General features: G+C 48.2%; 1 protein-coding gene across 4 annotated transcripts in view; it reads left to right on the plus strand.

Moving 5' to 3' along the window:
* Positions 1 to 1,881: 1,881 nt before the first annotated feature.
* The window catches only part of MPZL1 (myelin protein zero like 1), a 65,803-nt gene continuing 48,228 nt past the window's right edge, over positions 1,882 to 19,456 (plus strand). Inside the window, exon 1 of one of the 4 annotated variants that reach the window (XM_062192690.1) lies at positions 1,882 to 2,081. In XM_062192690.1, coding sequence (XP_062048674.1) covers positions 1,991 to 2,081 — 91 coding nt within the window. In that variant the 5' untranslated portion in view covers positions 1,882 to 1,990. The remainder of the gene's footprint in view (positions 2,082 to 19,456) is intronic. The other 3 variants (XM_062192693.1, XM_062192692.1, XM_062192689.1) reach the window with 3 other exon arrangements.

Consider the following 19,456-nt stretch of genomic DNA (forward strand, 5'->3'; position numbering starts at 1 on the left):
AAAGTCTCTGTGCACCTTTACTGCTATGGCCTGTATGTAGCAGGGCTTACCTTTTTCTAAAACACATCTGATCCTGTAGCTCCCATTTGCCGCTCTGCATTGCCTACAGAAAAAGGAGAACCCGAAGTGCTTCAAATATGACTACAGTCTCCTGTTCCAGCATTCTCTCTCTCTCCCTCACCCCTTGGAGTTCCACACTACACAGGATTTACCCACCATTTCTCTCTCCTGGGTCATGATTTTCTGTATTTCCAAGTTTGGCTTTTCCCCGTTTATCTCTGGGAAAATTTTCTTTTGTCCTTTCAAGTCCACCTCCAATGTCCCATCTTCCTTGGATCTTTCCCAGACCCCTCTTGGGCCGGTGGGACTGGGGAGGAGGATGTGTGAGTGGAGTTCCAGTGGACTGAGCGGAGATGATTGTAACACTACATGTAGCTTCTGGATCCTCAGTCCCTGTGGGCGGTGGGGTCCTTCTTGGCGCCCCCTTCCCTGCAAGGCTATTAAAAGATGTAATGCAGGCTGGCGCTGTGGCTTAACAGGCTAATCCTCCGCCTTGCGGCGCCGGCACACCAGGTTCTAGTCCCGGTTGGGGCACCGGATTCTATCCTGGTTGCCCCTCTTCCAGGCCAGCTCTCTGCTGTGGCCCGGGAAGGCAGTGGAGGACGGCCCAAGTGCTTGGGCCCTGCACCCCATGGGAGACCAGGAGAAGCACCTGGCTCCTGGCTTCGGATCAGCACGATGTGCCAGCCGAAGCGGCCATTGGAGGGTGAACCAACGGCAAAAAGGAAGACCCTTCTCTCTGTCTCTCTCACTATCCACTCTGCCTGGTTTTTTTGTTTTTTTTGTTTTTTTTTTTTTGTTTTTTTTTTGTTTTTTTTTGGTATGCTCCTTTAGTTTTCTCACTCAGGTCAATGTGATTATTACAAATGTGCTAGACGACAAGGCTAGTAGGCTCAAACAGACAGCAGGGTGTTTTGGGATGGGGAGATGGACTTCAGACACCACACAGTGAGAGACTGCCTTGTGGTTTCTCCCATCACACTCTTCCCCCACTCTTGTCTAAAATGTGTTCCCTTCCTCTCTTCACCTGCTCCTACCTGGATCTTTCCTTTTCCTCCATCCCACTCGTATTTCCTGGGCTCTTGTAGGCTCATTTTCCAAACACTTTTACCGGGTGACCAATGAGTGCCAGCCGGCTGCTGTGGGCCCGGGGTCGCAAAGGGACTTCAGGATCAGGGTGAGGAAGTGGCCCTTATTTTTATTGGCACGTAGAGCGGACCATGGACATGCAGAATCACAACAGGCATTTGTTCCAAATAACAGGACAGGTTTCCCGCTTCTTCTCAAGCCCAGAGCGAGGCGGGGTGGTCCCAGGGGAGGCTAAGGCCGATTCCTCAAGTTGCAAAGGACAGGCTTTGGGGACAGCGCGAGGGGGAGGTGCGTTCTCTCTGGATCCCTGAGGCAGAGCTCGCCCCATCGCACTCTACTACTTTTTAAAATGTTTTAGATCAATGAATGGCTCCCTTATCTTCAGGCGAGGCCTGGGAGAAACCGAGACGCGCTGAAGCAGAGGTGAGGTCAGCGCGCGGAGAGGACCCGCGGCTGGCGGAGACAATGAAGGGAACCGCGGGGCTCGGCCGGGACAGGCGTGCGGACGGCCACGCAGGCAGGCAGCCGCCTGGGCCCCGGCCTCCGGCAGGGCTGCGGCTCTGGGTGCGACCCAGGGGGTGGGGCCCGCCCGAGGGAGGGGTGATGGAAAGGCAGACTGCCCAATAGCGTCCCGCAGAGGGGGCCGGCAAGGCCAATGGGCTGGCAGCTGGGGCGGGGCTGGGACGGAGGCTGGCCGCTGGCGGGCCGCCGCAGGGGCCGGGAGAGGGGACCGCGGCGTGGAGGTGCCACAGGGCGCGGGCGGCGGCGGGTCTGCGCCGAAGGAGCCACCGTATCGGGGACCGAGGTCCAGGGGCGCAGCAGTGGCTGCGGCGGCAGGACGATGGCAGCGCCCACAGGAGCCATGGCAGCGATTGCAGCCTCAGACCGCAGGCGCGGGTTGTGGTCGGTGCTGGCGGCGGCGCTCGGACTCTGTGAGTGATGCCGGCGCCCGATCGGGGCGGGGGGCTCCCGGGGCTCGGCACCCGCCCGTCGCCGCGGTCCCAGGCCCTGGGCGCGCGGTGGGGAGGGGGCGCGGCCTGCGCGCTCTGGGGCCGGGGGAGCCCAGCCGGCGGGCAGCGCGGGCCCGCGACGGGCCGGGAAGGCGCAGAGCCTCTTTCTGTTGCCTCCTGGATCCCGAGTGTGGCGGAGGAGGGGAGAGCGCCCACCTTGCGGTTCCCCGGGGGCTTCCCGGGGCAGCGGGAGCCGCAGAGCGTCCCCTGCCTGCCCTCCCGGCGGCTGCGGCTCGCCCGGGGCCTCCGGGATTCCGACCCCGGAGCCGGCGGTCCAGCCGCCCTGCACCTTCGGGAGGTGGCGGAAGGCTGCAGGTTTTTCACTGGTGGGGCCTTTGTTGGTTTGTTTCCGCCGTACGCCTGTGTTCTGCACTACCTTGTGAGTTCTATCTCGAATGCTCCCATTTTTAAGCCCCCGTGAAGGAAGAGTCCTGGAATCTCATTTTTTTCGTCTCTGATCTGGAAAGCATCAGAGCGCATTTGCATTGCTTCTGGGTTAGCATGCAAAGAGCTGGGGACAGCAGTGAGATGACCCAGTTTAAAAGAACTCGGTCCAATCCGTAATATTTTCAGGCATAGTCACCGCAACTTGGCAAAACATAGAGGGTTAAAAGCCGTACTCGTCCTTTAAAAAAATATATTTTTTTTTCTTACCAAATTTCATGGATCCAAGGTAAACCTCGGGCCCGATTTTCGTGAATTAGATATCCGAGGTCTTGTCTGCCCAGGACTTGTTTTGTGTTGTTGCCTTTCAAAGCAAAGTACTTGTTACTGTCTCGGAATTTAGTTAAGTAATGGTTGTACGGATGGCCAACTGCTAAGAAACCGCCGAGAGGTTTCATTCCTTTTGTTTTGCAAAATGTCAGTTGCATCACAGTATGTAGATACCAGAGTTTGCAGTCATTTCTTTCGTAGTAAAGTTCTTAATGTAACCTTTAGAGCTGGGGGGGGGGGAGGGTAGAAAAAGGTGAGTTCTGTGGGCCGTCACGGTTCCGTTTCACCAGGCTGTGACATGTAGTGCTCCAGGGAGGCTCATCCATGAAGATACACTTTGTATGTGTAAGACACAATCCATTCTGTCTTCTGTCTCTAAGAAAGAAAAAAAACAAACTTGGATCATTTTTTGTTGTGATTGTTGGTTGTATCTGTGTTTAAGCAAATAAATAGAAAATAGCAGGAAACCAAGATTTATCAGAAATCTTGAGTGCTTCAGAATTACTATGCACAAGATCTCAGGCGTGGCTGTGGTCGACAAAACATTCAGCTCATCTTTTTTTTTTAAAAAAAGATTTATTTATTATTATTTTACTTGAAAGTCAGAGTTACATAGAGAGAGGAGAGGCAGAGGGAGAGAGAGAGAGAGAGAGAGAAAGAGAGGTCTTCCATCCGCTGGTTCACTCCCCAATTAGCCACAACAGCCGGAGCTGTGCCGATCCGGAGCTAGGAGCCAGGAACTTCTTCTGGGTCTCCCACGCGGGTGTAGGGGCCCAAGGACTTGGGCCATCTTCTCAGCTGATCTTAAACTCAGGGGGTTAGGAGTAGCAGCACTAAAAAAACTATTACTGAAAATACCGCCAGGATCATAGCCACATACACCTTGGAAATCCCTCCTCAGTCTTGAAAGATGAATGCTGGTGTGTGAAAATCAGCAGCTTATGTTCTTGGTTAATTTTTGGAAAGTATCGAACGTTTCTTCTTGCCAAATCGCCTTTTCCTGCTTGGAGATACAGCTTTTACAGAAGAAACTTCTAAAGTTCTTCAGCAACTGTTTACTAAGCAATTCTAAGTATTCAGCATCAAACTATCCTGTTCTCAAGTAATTTCCATGCTAAGGACCCTAAAAACTCTGGATAGAGCTGTGCAGTGGGAGCTTGAGGAAGGGCCATCATCTTAGTGCAGGCTGCTGGGGGAACGCATGTTGGAGCTGCCCAGGGGCACGGGGGCATGGAACCTGCTGGTGTTTCAGTGTGCTAGGATCTTGGATGGTTATTACAAGGGGGATGGTGAGAGTTGAGGCAGGAGAGCCAGCCAGAGGCACCAGCTCACAAAGGGCCTTGTCTGCCACCCTTCAATCCAGTGAAGGCTTTCTCTGTCTATTGTCATATGAGGGATGGGCTAGAGTAGGGTGAGGCTGAAGCCAGACAAACCCGAGTGCTAATGTCATAATCCGGGGGAGGGTAATGAAGACCTGAATGAAAGCGATGAGCTGTGAAGAGAACTAGTGAGAAAATAATTTTGACAGGGCTTGGAAACTGACCTGATATGGATAAGGTGATGCCCCGGGTCCTGGGCTTGCGGGCACATTTTTGGAAGATGGTGCTTTTCACAGCTGGAGAACATGGGATGATGGAACAGGAGCTGTCAGCAAATATCCACTGGGAAAGAATTGAGGATAAAGAGAGAATTTCTTTCACCCCGGAGGAACAAAGTGAAGGCGATCTTATAAAGTCCCCTCTCAGACCTGCTATGCAAATGAGGGCAAGCCGAGGGGCGGGCACTCCATCTTGATTTGCTGATTTTTTTTTTTAGTTGACCTCAGGTCACAGTTCATTGGCCACATTCTGATGCTGAAATTGGATTTTGAAGGTTGTTTTCCACAGTTGAAACAGAACTGAGCTCCGGAAGGAATGCCAAATGTTTTGTTTTGTTTTGTTTTCCCTCCAGGAAAACAGAGCATAACAAAGTAGGTGTGTAATTGCTGGTTGGTCTCATTTTGAATTTTAGGCCCATTTTGCCACTCAAGATGTTTCTTGAAGGTTTAGCTTTTCCCAGAGTTGGTAGATGCTGGGTGAGGGGGGGAGTGGGAGTACATTTGAATGTGTCAACTTTGAGATGCTGGTGAGACATCCAGAAAGAGGTGGGTAGAAGACAGGTGCATATTCCAGAGGTAAGGAGGAAGTTCTGATGGAAAGTACAGATTTGGGAGGGATTATGCAGCCAGAAGCTAAAGCTTGCCTTGCTTGGGTGAGATCATCAAGGAAGTAGTAGAGGGCCCAGCTGAGCCCCAGGATAAATGGAACGTGAGGGACTTTCAAAGAGAAAAACTTTTCAAAGAGTCTGGTACTTTAGAAACCAAGAACGAATGAAGTTTAAGAAAGAGGAAGTGGGGCCAGCTGGTTGGAGTCTCTTCTGTTCCACTTGTGATCCAGCTCCCTGCAAAAAAAAAAAAAAAAAAAAAAAGGCAGCGGAGGATGGCCCAAGTGCTTGTGCCCCTGTCACGCATGTAGGAACTTCTGGCTCCTGGCTTTGGCCTGGCCCAGTCCTGGCTACTGCAGCCATTTGGGGAGTAAATTGGGGAGTGAAAGATCTCTGTCTCACTCTGCCTTTCAAATAAATAAATAAATCTTTAGATTTATTTATTTATTTGAAAGGCAGAGTTACAGAGAGGCAGAGAGAGAGAGAGAGAGAGAGAGATACTGTATCTACTGGTTCACTCCCCAAATGGCCAGAGCTGGGCTGATCTGAAGCCAGGAGCCAGGAGCTTCTTTTGGGTTCTTTGATGTGGGTACAGGCACACAAGTACTCGAGCCATCTTCCACTGCTTTCCCAGGCCATAGCAGAGAGCTGGATTGGAAGTGGACAGCTGGGACTTGAACCGGCGCCCATATAGAATGCCTGCACTGCATCCTATGTGCATCCACTGCACTGCAGGCAGTGGCTTTAGCCACTACACCACAGCGGCGGCCCCAATAAATACATCTTAAAAAAAAAAAGAGGACATGGTTAACATCTTCCAATGAAGTCAGAGTAAATGTAATAAGGGTTTACTGGATTTGGCATTTGGATTATCTTTGGAAGCCCTAGGTAGAAATGAGCACATGGAATATGAAGACTAAATCTCAATAATTTGCACCACCTGTTTCAGTAAATGGCACCACCACCCATCTAATTGCTCAACCTAGAAACCTAGGATCCACTCTTGGTTCCACCTTCACTCCTCCTCCTCCCACCTACGTACCCAGGCCATTCTCCCATCTTGCACGTGCATGTGGAATTGCTCGCTCTCTCTCTTTTTTTTCTTTCTCCAATCTAGCACTTCAGTCAAAGTCACTATCAGTTTTTTGCAGGTCTCCCTCATTTCCCAGTCTTGGTTCTTTTAAATCCATGCTTCATACAAGTAGAAGAATGATTTTTATTAAAATGCAAATTAGATCATGTTGCTTTCTTGTTTAAAAATCCTTAATGGGGGCTGTTACAGTGTAGCAGGTTAAGCTGCAGCCTGAAACACCAGCATCCCATATGAGTGCTGGTTGGAGTCCCTGCTGATGCTTCTTTCCCTGCTAATGCACTTGGGAAAGCAGCAGAAGATGTCGCAAATACTTGGGCCCCTGCAAGCCACTTGGGAAACCCTGATGGAGTTGCTTTCTTCTGCCTGGCCCAGCCTGGGCAGCCCCAGCCTTTGCAGACATTTGGGTAAGTGACCCAACAGATGGAAGATCTCTCTGTGTTCCTCTCTGTAATTTTGCCTTTCAAATAAATAAATGAATAAATCTTAAAAATAAACAAATCTTTAAAATAAAAAAAAATCCTTCGTGATTCCATCTTGTCCTTAGAATGAAATCCAAACTTCTTCTGATGCTGTGCAAAGCTGTGTGGTCTGTTCTGTCACTGTGGCTTCAGCTTGTGCCATTCACCCCTTGTTCATGATAATCAAACCATACTGCTATCTTTGTGCTCTTTGACACTCATTCCCACTCCGGGGCTTAGCACCTGCTGCTGCTGCTGCTGTGGCCTCTTTCCCCAGAACTGCCCAGGACTGGCTCCTTTACCCCTGAGGCCTTAGCATAAATGTCACTTCTTCAGGGAGGCCTTCTTCAGCCACTCTATCTTAGGCTGCCTTCCTCTTACTGTTTACTGGTCCTTTGCTTACCTCCTTATTGTAGTTTCTAACTATTTCTTTTCTTCTGCATCATAACGGAGGACAAAGATAGCATTGGTCTTGTTACAGATACGTCCCTAGGGCTTAGCACAGTGTACATGGTAAATCCTAACAAGTGTTTATTAAATGGCAGTGAGACATAGGCATGTCTTTTTAAAATGCTATTTATTTGAGAGACAGTTACCATCCATTGGTTTACTCTCCAAATGCCCACAGTAGCCAGGGCTGGGCTATGCCAAAGCCAGGATTTGGAAACTCAAGCCAGGTCTCTCACATGGGATAAAGGAAGCCAGCTGCTTAAGCCATCACCTGCTTTCTCCCAGGATGTGCTTTAACGGGGAGCTAGAATCAGAGTGGACTGCAGCCCAGGAATTCAGTAGGGGATGTGGGCGTCCCCACTGGCCAGCAAATGCCCACCCCCTAGGCATGTCTTGACTACAGTTTGTTAGTGGTTTGCAACATGTACTTAGAATTTAACATGGCACGTAGCAAGTATTCAGTGAATGTTGAATAATTTCTTTCCAAGTGCAAGTTCATGCATTATCTGGTTATTTTTACTGTTTAGTTACCATTTCTCTCTCTTTTCCAGAGATAGAAGCACATATTAACATTCGTCCACTACTTTAAATGCCATAATTGCAGAATTGGGAACAGTTGCTGTTACATTCAGTGACTTTATCATGTTTGTTGCAGTACCTAAGTGTTTTATAAGTGGGATGTTTTTATTTTTGTGATGCTTGCTAACCAAATTTAGACTTCAGACACTACCCCTATAGTTGAAAAGACTCAGTTGTCATTATCAATTCTCTCAGCCTTTTGTTTACTTACTAATTGGGATAGGGGAAAAAAACTTAGTCTTTTAAAAAACACATTTATTCTACCACTTATTTTTACTATGATTCCAGGATATTCAGTTCAGAAGCTGCCCCCAAAAAATAAATAAATAAAGATAAATGTTAAGTGAAAGATAGCTAGCTATATGTGAAAGTAAATGAAATGCAAATTTTTTTTTATGATGTCTTTCTCACTTTTTCAATTGCATGAACACCTGCTGAGCACTGGGCTCTGTTTCATGTACAGGACGCATCAGAGAATCTAGATGCCAGTGGGAGGTGGCAGGTGGGAGGCTCAAACTCAGATAAATACTGAATTCCTGACAGTCACTACTTTTAAGAAACTAAGATTCACTTACTACAGAAATTTGCAGTACTTTTTTTTTTTTTAAGATTTATTTTATTTATTTGAAAGACAGAATTACAGAGAGAGGTAGAGACAGAGGGAAAGGTCTTCCCATCTGCTGGTTCACTCCCCAAATGGCCGCAACGGCCAGAGCTGTGCCAATCCCAAGCCAAGAGCCAGGAGCTTCTTTCGGGTCTCCCACGTGGTTGCAGGGGCCCAAGGACCTGGGCCATCTTCTACAGCTTTGCCAGGCCACAGTAGAGAGCTGGATGGGAAGAGAAGCAGCCGGGACTAGAACCGGCGCCCAAATGGGTTGCCAGTGCCACAGGCAGAGGCTTAGCCTGCAATGCCACAGCACCTGCCCCTCACTAGGTTTTTAAAATATAATTTAATGGGGAAAAATACAGCTTTTCAGAGATACTGCCTCCTCTCCATCTAGTAAATGCTGGTCTGTCTCCTAAATATTTTTCACCTGTCCTCCCATGCTCACAGAGGTAATTTAGTTCATTCACATCACCTGGGTGACTAGACCCTTCTATACGAAACTAAGGTTTTTTCTTTTTTTAAGTTTAGATTTCATCTTTTATCTGAGATTGAATTCTGCATGTAGGATATACCTCCCATGTGTACTTCAGTCTTAGAAAGATTTTATTTTATTAAATATTTATTTATTTGAAAAGCAGGGTTACTGAGAGAGGGAGAACCATCTCCCATCTGCTAGTTCCTTTCCCAAATGGCCACAATGACCAGGGCTGGGCCTGGCTAAAGCCAGATTTCCACGGGGGTGGCAGGGGCCCAAGTACCTGGACCATCCTATGCTGCTTTCCCAGGTGCGTTACCAGGGAGCTGGATCAGCAGAGCAGCCAGGTCAGGAACCCGTGCCCATGTAGAATGCTGGTATTGCGGCCGGCGCCACGGCTCAATAGGCTAATCCTCCGCCTGCGGCGCCGGCACACCGGGTTCTAGCCCCGGTCTGGGCGCCGGATTCTGTCCCGGTTGCCCCTCTTCCAGGCCAGCTCTCTGCTGTGGCCCGGGAGTGCAGTGGAGGATGGCCCAAGTCCTTGGGCCCTGCACCCCATGGGAGACCAGGAGAAGCACCTGGCTCCTGCCTTCGGATCAGCGCCGCGCGCCGGCCACAACCGGCCATAGTGGGGTGAACCAACGGCAAAAGGAAGACCTTTCTCTCTGTCTCTCTCTCTCACTGTCCACTCTGCCTGTCAAAAAAAAAAAAAAAAAAAAAAAAAAAACCCTGCTGTGCCAATGGGGAGGTTTTAGTGTTTTTAAGATTTTATTTATGAGAGGCAGAGTTACAGCCAGAGGGAGAGGTAGAGAGAGAGCTCTCTCCATCCAAATGGCTGCAATGGCTGGAGCTAGGCTGATCTGAAGCCAGGAGCCAGATGTGTTTTGCTTTTTTTTATTTTTGACAGAGTGGACAGTGAGAGAGAGAGAGAGAGAGAGAGAGAGGTCTTCCTTTTTGCCGTTGGTTCACCCTCCAATGGCCGCTGCGGCCGGCGTATCTCACTGATCCGAAGTCAGGAGCCAGGTGCTTCTGGTCTCCCATGGGGTGCAGGGCCCAAGGACCTGGGCCATCCTCCACTGCACTCCCTGGCCACAGCAGAGAGCTGGCCTGGAAGGGGGGCAACCGGGATAGAATCCGGTGCCCGGACCGGGTCTAGAACCTGGTGTGCCGGCGCCGCAAGGCGGAGGATTAGCCTGTTAAGCCACGGCGCTGACCCAATGTAGTATGTGTTTTAAAACCATCTTGAAAATTGCTTTGGTCAAAACTAAGAAATGTGTTCTTTTCTCTTCAAACATTAAGAACACAATGTGGAGTTCTAGAAATGTATGCATAATCGTGTACTTCTTTCAGACAGCCCTTGAAAGATGAGGAGTTGGTGGGTGCTGTTTTGAACTTAGCTTCCTTGAGAACTTAATGGCCCTGTGGTCAGACAGTGTGTTACAGTTACTTTTTAGTGGAGTCTAGGTTGTAATTACTATTTCACTTGCTGGGGACTAGGAAGCACGGGTAAAGGGCTCAGCTTCCTAAGAGAAAAATTGTGTTAACACGTGAATATTTGAGCTTTCCTACATAACTAAGAAGTGTAGAGAGAGGGCGGGAGGGAGCCATTGGAAAAATTCTATATCTGTGCCCTGCACTGCTTCTTTTTTTTTTTTTTTTAAAGATTTATTTATTTTACTTTGAAAATCAGAGTTACACAGAGGGAGGAGAGGCAGAGAACCATCCGCTGGTTCACTCCCCAATTGGCTGCAACAGCCGGAACTGTGCCAATCCGAAGCCAGGAGCTTCTTCTGGGTCTCCCACGTGGGTGCAGGGGCCCAAGGACTTGGGCCATCTTCTACTGCTTTCCCAGGCCATAGCAGAGAGCTGGATTGGAAGTGGACAGCTGGGACTTGAACCGGCGCCCATATGGGATGCCGGCACTGCAGGCCACAGCTTTAACCTGCTGCGCCACAGCACCAGCCCCATCTCTCTTGTTTCTTACCCATTAGAAGTTTGGGCACAGAATTAGGTTCACATTGCATCTTTTGCTGTGCCCTTACTGAGTGCTTGTCATGTACTAAGCAATCTGTATACATTATCTCATGGACTCCTCACAAACTGTGCCTGATCATTATTTTATTAATTTTAAATATGAGGAAACTACGGTTCAGTTTGTGTAACTTGCCTAAGGTCACGCAGCTGGTGTATGGTGAGCTGGTACTCAAACTACAAAGTATATATTTGCAACCCCTCTGCTGTGTTATACAATTTGCCCTTCAGAGTCACTGACCATCTTTCAGGCAGCCTCTGGGGTGTCGTAAGTGTCTACAGAGAGGCTTTTTAGCGTTCTGGGTGATCCCCATTTCCTCCTCTTCATGTTGATGTTGTTTGTGCCAGGATCCCTGACGCCACCAACCTGCTGTGGGAAGACAAAGCTACCGTGTTGAAGCCGTCCTTACTAATGGTGCAGAATTCTGTCTTGGGCTTGTAGGAACACCATGATCAGTTTGCCAACCCCATATGTCTGTGAGAGTCCTACTAGCTGGGATGTAGATCCCACCACAAAGTCTGCTCTGTGGAGAAGTGTGCCTACAAAGCTCTTCCAGTGTGCTGGAGCTCCCCTCCTGGATTTATCTTTCATAGTTAAGTAGGGAGAGGTGTGTCCTCTGCACCCAGGGCTGGAGAGAGGATGTTAGATGATAAACTCACTCTAACATTCCAGTCTCCCTAAGCCTTTGAGTCCCTTCCTCCACAGCAAGCAGAGGCAGATCTGGGATTGAAGTTCATTTACAGGGGAACATTTGGTCCGTGTTTCAGCCAACAGACCAAAAACAAGAGTCCTTTATAACTCCCTGAGTTACAGTTAAATTGAATGCAGAGTCTCTGTGTAGCCCCATGTTAAATTTGAAGTATCTAGTTCTCTTGGAGTGTAGCACAGCTCGTGGGACATGCTTTGTACATCACCTTTAGTGGCCTCCTGGGTCTCGAATGTAGTTCCAGGTCTGGAAGCAGAGAGACAGGAGTGCTTCCTGAGTGGACTCGGCCTCCCCCTGCGTGGCAGCCGCCTTGGGAGAGGCCGGTACAGTTTCTACAGACAAGGCAGGATTAATCTCCCTGGAGGGGGTGGAATGGCTGCTTCTGCCATCAAAGAAGACTCAGCAGAATGTAGGAGTTCTCACTGTCCCCAGCTGTCGCCAGTTCTCCCCATGCGTCCCCATTCCAACTATCAAGGTCTCACTCCTTCCTAGCAAGGCCCTCACTTTAGTAGCAGACACGCTGTGAGGTTGGGAATTCAGTTTGCATTGTGATTCTGCCTCTCAACAGGATAAGATTCTGGATTTGATCTTGAGCAATCTTAGCTCTGCAGCTTCAGAAGATACAGGTGTTTTTCAAGGTAGAGGAATTTTCTGGCCAGTTATTGAGCTGGGAGTTTGCATCCCAACGAGCATCCTTCTCTGTTCCCGTTCTGTCCAGTGGCATGGGAGCAGCCAGCCAACCTTATCACACACATTACTTTGACAAAAATATTCAACGGTATCTTAGACATGGGTCACCTAGAACCTTCCTTCTAACGTGTATTGGGTTAGGAGTGACTGGTGGTATTTTGCAGATCTCTAACTCCACATCATACCATGAGCTCCAAGGGTTCTCTTTACTTCTGGAAGTAGGGTCCTTAGTGGCTTTAAATCGAATCCAGTTGGAGAGCCAATTCCAGAAGCCCGCAGGTCAGTTTAGAAAACTCATCCTCAAGATTCTGTTCCTCTAGGACCCCTCTTGGTCCCAGAATCTTTGCTTATCAGGGTTCTCGTGAGAAACAGAGTTAGCAGATGTGAGTGTGTGTGCCTTCGCCGTGTATTTACAGATATAGATACAGAGCTTTCCGTGTGTGTTTCTTGATGTTCTGTCCCAGACAGATAGAGATTTATTTTAAAGAGTTGGCTCACGTGTCTGTGAGGGCTTGGTAAGTGCACACTCTGCAGGTGGGCTGGCAGGACAGAGTGGCTGCAGTGTGTCTGAAGGCCACTCTTGCTGGTAGAATCCCTTGCTCATTCTGTGTAGTATCAAGGCCCTCACCTGATTGGATAAGGCCCACTCACACTGTGGAGGGTGATTGCTGTGGTTAAAATCCACCCATTTCTGTGTTATTTTTAAAAACACCTGCATGGAAACCTCCAGAGTAAGGTCTGCTTAAATATCTGGGCACCATGGACTAGCTGTCACATAAGATTATCCATCACACCGGTAATGAGGTATAAAAAATAAGCCATAAATAGAGATCTCAAATTGTTCATTTCCCCTGATTGTAAATAATTCTGTCCTTTGTTGTCTCTGATTCAGCATTTTATGTGCACATCTCAACTCAGTGCTCTCTGCTTCTGCCTCTTCTCACTTACCTGACAGGCTTTTAAAATAAAGGCCACCTGATATCACCAAACCAACTCACTTGTTCATGGCCTTGTCTTCCTGGACCTCTTTGCTTTCCTTGACAATGTTGCCCACTTTGATCTTATTTCACACTTTTTTTTTTTTTAATTTACCTATTTATTTGAAAAGCAGAGAGAGAAAGGTCTTCCAACCGCTGAATCACTCTCCAAATGGCCACATAGGCCAGGGCTGGGCCAGGCCAAAGCCCAAACCAGGAGCTTCATCTGGGTCTTCCATGTGGGTGCAGAGGCCCAAGGACTTTGGCCATCTTCTGCTGCTTTCCCAGGTGCATTAGCAGGTGCTGGATTGGAAGGGGAGCAGCCGGGACTGGAACTGATGCCCATGTGGGATGCCGGCACATGTGGAATGTGGAACCAGTCTTTGCATACTGGATTTGACAGTGATGTGGCTTGAGGGGCAACACTGTTAAAGCAAGCCCTCAAGGGCATGGCATTCAGTAAGAGCATGGTGTCAGTTTATTCACGTACACAGATCTTTATAAACGCTGGGGTGGGAAGCAGGGTGTGTGTGGCTGCAGTGCTAAAGTGGACTGAGTTATTAACACCAAGATGCATTGTACTCACCTGATAGGATCAGTTCAGCGGATGTTTATTGAATGGCCCCTTGGTTGGGGTCCTCAGGCTGTGATAGGCTGAAGCAGCTGCCTGTCTACAGTAGGAGAGAGTGGTGTAGTATCCTGTCAGTAAACTTTAGATATGAGGGTACAGCCTAGAAACCTTGATTGAACTTATCCTCTATCTGGAGAGTTTTCCTGGACAGAGAGTCTGTCATTTAGAACACATTATCTCAGGGCAGGTGCATGGTCTGGTGGTTAAGATGCCAGTTAGAATACCCCTGGCCTGTATTGGAGTGCCTTGGTGCGATACCTGGCTCTAGCTCTTAACTCCTGCTTCCTGCCAATGTAGACCCTGGGAGGCAACAGGTGATGGCTCAAGTAGTTGAGTCCCTGCCTTCTATGTGGGATACATGGATTGAGTTCCTTTCTCCTAGTTTTGACCTGGCCCTGCCCCTGCTTTTGCAGGCATTTGGGGAGTGAACCAGAAGATGAGAGGTCTCTCTCTCTTTCTCTCTCTCTCTCTCCTCTCTCTCTCTCTCCTCTCTCTATAGAGTAGATTATTTCTACAGAGTCGCCCACTGAATGGTGAGATTTCTTATTTCAGTGTTCAGTACCCATCCCCCATTGCTATAAACAATCAGACCTATACTGCATTGCAAGATACACTATTTTCTACTGTGAAATGGAAAGAACATGGACTTAGGAGCCAGAGTGGACACAAACACAGCACACATGACACAAAATAAAATGTCTGTACAGCTAAACACTCATCCCAGTATTCACTGGTTTCGCTGCTCTAGTTTTTATATTTTCTCTACTGTTTATAGCTAGGTATGTATTCCTTTTTGTCTTGATGTGTTTATTGCTTCTCGAGTTTCTCACTAGAGTGTGTCTCTGCTGCAGCCCAGAAAGGTGACTGGGACATGGTTGGAATCCCACAGGCATTGATTGAGTGTATGTATTGATGGTGCGGAGACATTGCCATGCTTTGTTGAAATTTGTTAGTTGACAGTTGTAAGTAGAGAAGCTTTTGCATGTTTAAAGTAATAACTAAAGCTTTCTGAATTTCTAAGGTATAGGGGCTGACATTGTGGTACAGCAGGTTAAGCACCATATGAGTGCCTGAGTCCCAAATGCTCTGCTTATAATTGAGCTCCTTGCAAATGTGCCTGCGTGTGCCTGGGCAAGCAGCAGCAGATGGCCCAAGTGCTTGGGCTCCTGCCACCACATGGGAGACCCTGATGGAGTTCCAGGCTCCTTACTTGGGCCCGGCCTAGGCCCAGCTATTATGGCCATTTGGGGAGTGAACCAGTGGTTAAAAGATCTTTCTCTCTCTCTCTCTCTCTCTCTCTCTCTCTCTCTCTCTCCCCCTTTCTCTCTGTAACTCTGCCTTACAAATAAATAAATAAATCTTTTTAACAAAATCCCAACATACAGTTTACCTTGTACAAATATGGAAATGGAATTCTGACATTCCCTGTAGGCACTGTCTTTGCATAAGCCTTGAGCATTGCCATGACACTCCAGGAAGTCCCTGGGAGCCCGGGAGGCAGCTACATACCTGGGGACAGAGAACTTGTTTTGTGCCTCACACTCAGGGTGTTTGGGTTTTCTTGTCTATTTGTCATGTCTGATGACTGTCACCTGCAGATGCCCAGCCTCTCTTGAGAGGTTGTTTCCTGCACTTTGGCCCTCTCTCCTACCCCTCTTATCTTCTCCTCTTACCTTTGAACTGCATCATTACCAAAAAATGTGGCACCTCCAGGTCTCGGCACACACACTCCCAGCACCGTCACAGCTTCCCCGCAGCAGTTCCTGGAGCTCGTCACCACTTCTGATCCCTCCCCCCTCTCTTGCTGGCACTAGTCACTTGCTGGCAGCTTCCCTCTCCCTCTCCAGCCGGAAGTCTCCAGTTCATTGTCACCACCCTAGCTTCATCCTGGCTCGTCCTTCTCTCCATTAGTTCCCAGAGTGACGGCCCTCTGTGGTTTTAATTCCCCTTATCTGCTCTTTTCTTCCAAAGTCTGAATACAGAGAGGCGTCTCTGAGCTTCAGACCTGCGTATCCAATTCCCTGCGCGACTCCACAGGGCAGTCTCAAGGTCCCAAACCTAACATTTCCGTAGTGCAGGTTGCTGTCTGTTCTCTCCCTTCGGTTCAATTTCTAGCTCCATAGATACCTTTATTTGTCCAGTTGTTCAAACTGAAAACCTGACGATTCTTCTTCATTCATCCTTCTTCTTGTCCCCTATTTCCAGTCTCTAAGCAGGAGATCCTGTTTGGTACCCATTTCTCTCTCCGTCTCTTCCTCTGCGGTGCGGATCACCACTGCACTGCCTGGCACTGGAAACGCGCTAACTTCCTAACGGGTCCCCTGCTCCTGCCTGCTTTTCCCTCCATCCCATTTCCTACATAGCAGCAAGAACTGTTTTGAGTTAGATTTTGTTACTCTTCTCTTTAAAACCCTTCCTCAGTCTTACCAAATTATTCCTATTTTCTAGTAATATCAAAAGCCTTGGCCGGTGCCGCGGCTCAACAGGCTAATCCTCCACCTTGCGGCGCCGGCACACCAGGTTCTAGTCCCGGTCGGGGCGCCAGATTCTATCCTGGTTGCCCCTCTTCCAGGCCAGCTCTCTGCTATGGCCCGGGAAGCAGTGGAGGATGGCCCAAGTGCTTGGGCCCTGCACCCCATGGGAGACCAGGATAAGCGCCTGGCTCCTGCCTTCGGATCAGTGCGATGCCCCGGCCACAGCGGCCATTGGAGGGTGGACCAACGGAAAAAAGGAAAACCCTCTCTCTGTCTCTCTCTCACTATCCACTCTGCCTGTCCAAAAAAAAAAAAAAAAGCCTAAATATAAATATATTGTTTAATTTTAACTTTTTTTTAAAGATTTATATTTATTTATTTCTTTAGAGCTGCTCCATGTGTTTTCCTTGGTTTTGCTTTGTACTTGGACCACTATGCTTTTGGCTCCCTGCAGTGTCTATCTTTGAATGGTTTTGTGGTATCATGTCAGGCTTGTTGTTGTTGTTTGTTTGCTTGTTTTTAAGGGATCTCAGGGAAAGCCTGCTTTATAAGACTCACAATTGTACTACTTAATAGAGTTTTCCTGACTATGGACTTGAATTCAGGGTCTTGAATGTGGAATGTGACTGTCCCAAGCCACATCTTAACCACAAGTGTCTGCTTCTCATTTCATTATTATTTATTTTTTTAAATTTATTTATTTTACTTGAAAGTCAGAGTTACATAGAGAGAGAAGGAAAGGCAGAGAGAGAGAGGTCTTCCTTCTGATGGTTCACTCCCCAATTGGCCGCAATGGCTGGAGCTGCGCCGATCTGAAGCCAGGAGCCAGGAGTTTCTTCCAGGTCTCCCACGCAGGTGCAGGGGCTCAAGGGCTTGGGCCATCTTCTACTGCTTTCCCAGGCCATAGCAGAGAGCTGGATAGGAAGTGGAGCAGCTGGGACTTGAACTAGTGCCCATATGGGATGCCAGCACTGCAGGCAGTGGCTTTACCCACTATGCCACAGTGCTTCATTTCATTATTATAATGACACTCTACTGTTGGGATACATTTGCAGAAGATACAGCACGCAGGAAGGGGTTTTGTTCAAGGTCACGTACCATTCTTTGTTGTCTCCAACAGCCCCCCTTAACTTCTATCATCACAGGCCGCTTAGCCATACTGGTAGTTCCTCAGGAAAACTGTCTAGAGATCTTGTTAAAAAAAACTTAAATAATAAATTTTTTAAAAGATAATTAAGACCGGCGCCGCGGCTCAATAGGCTAATCCTCCACCTGCGGCGCCGGCACACCGGGTTCTAGTCCCAGTCGGGGCACCGGATTCTGTCCCAGTTGCCCTTCTTCCAGGCCAGCTCTCTGCTGTGGCCCGGGAGTGCAGTGGAGGATGGCCCAAGTCCTTGGGCCCTGCACCGCATGGGAGACCAGGAGAAGCACCTGGCTCCTGGCCTTGGATCAGCACGATGCGTCAGCTGCAGGCGGCCATTGGAGGGTGAACCAACGGCAAAAAGGAAGACCTTTCTCTCTGTCTCTCTGTCTCTCTCACTGTCCACTGTCAAAAAAAAAAAAAATTGATAATTAAAAGGGGCTGGAATTGTGGCCCTCTCTCCCTGTAACTCTGCCTTTCAAATAAATAAATAAATCTTTTTTTTTTTTAAAAAAAAGGGGAGAAAAAACTTACTTTGGGGGACAGCTTTTGGTGTGTATATCTGAATAAAGTCCAACGGTTCTATAAGAACCTCTGAATACACAAATGAGTTGCCCCTTCCGCCCCCCAAGGTCACACAGGTAGGTTTTAATAAAAGTCATTATATCATGGTGGACCCTTTCCAACAGTGAATATTTTTACCCATTTCATACATTTACTTCCATTACATTGGGAATAAATTCAAAATAGAATAATATTTGCTCCCATCAGTTCCAAAATACACGTTGTGCCTATTCCTTAGAAGAGGACGAGAACCCCTGTTTCTCTTCCCCCTTGCAAAATTCTCTTCCCCACTGATGATACCACAGAAGCACCAGGAGGATGTGTAAGGGTTGACTTCTCAATGAGGCTTCCTGGTGAGAGCAGGGTAGGCCTCCCAGGAAGGACCAAACTCGATCTGAGAGAGCAGGGAGAGGGACCAGCTCTGCTTTTGTGGCGAAGATGGTGGGTTTGGACTGAGAGTACCCACGTCCCCTTCAAGCTAGGGCTTGGTTTCACCTTCCCGCCTGCTCTGAAATAGGGCTCATCCGGGCTTTCTTACAGCCTGCCATCAGCAGACATTGCAAGTGGAATCAGATTCTTCATTACAGATATTTTTAGGTGCTTATCATCATTTATGTTATGGGACAAAAATATTATCTATGAAGAAGTAAACACTGTGTCACATTAATCTAGTGTCGCAAACAGAGGAGTCGGTGGATTCTAATGTCAAGGATATTTTTGGAATCTTGGACACAAGGACATATCCTGTGTATCTTTTAGAAACACTGAAAATCCTTAACATGTTGTGTTTGGGTTAAACACAAATCCTGAAACGTTCCGTACTGCCTTGGCCGTAGTGGGCCAAGAAACTTTTTTTTTTCCAAGTTTTATGACCTTAATGATTTCTGTTTTATCATATTCTTTTTTTTTTTTTTTTTGACAGGTAGAGTTAGTGAGAGAGAGAGACAGAGAGAAAGGTCTTCCTTCCGTTGGTTCACCCCCCCCCAAATGGCCGCTACGGCCGGAGCTATGCAGTTCCGTAGCCAGGAGCCAGGTGCTTCCTCCTGGTCTCCCATGCCGGTGCAGGCAGCCAAGCACTTGGGCCATCCTCCACTGCCGGGCCACAGTAGAGAGCTGGACTGGAAGAGGGGCAGCTGGGACTAGAACCCGGTGCCCATATGGGATGCTGGCGCTGCAGGTGGAGGATTAACCAAGTGAGCCATGGCACCAGCCCTATTATATTCTTTAAAAAAAAAAAAAAAAAGATTTATTTATGTGAAAGGTAGAGTTTGAGAGAGGTAGAGAAAGAGAGAGAGAAGTCTTCCATTTTTCTGGTTCACTCCCCGAATGGCCGCAATGGCCAGAACTTCTTCCAGGTCTCCCACGTGGGTGTAGGGGCCCAAGCACATGGGCCATCTTCTACTGCTTTCCCAGGCCATAGCAGAGAGCTGGATAGGAAGTGGAGCAGCTGGGACTCGAACTGGCGCCTGTATGGGATGCCGGCGCTGCAGGTGATGGTTTTAAC

Source organism: Lepus europaeus, chromosome 5 (genome assembly GCF_033115175.1).
Source record: "Lepus europaeus isolate LE1 chromosome 5, mLepTim1.pri, whole genome shotgun sequence".
Classification (NCBI taxonomy): domain Eukaryota; kingdom Metazoa; phylum Chordata; class Mammalia; order Lagomorpha; family Leporidae; genus Lepus; species Lepus europaeus.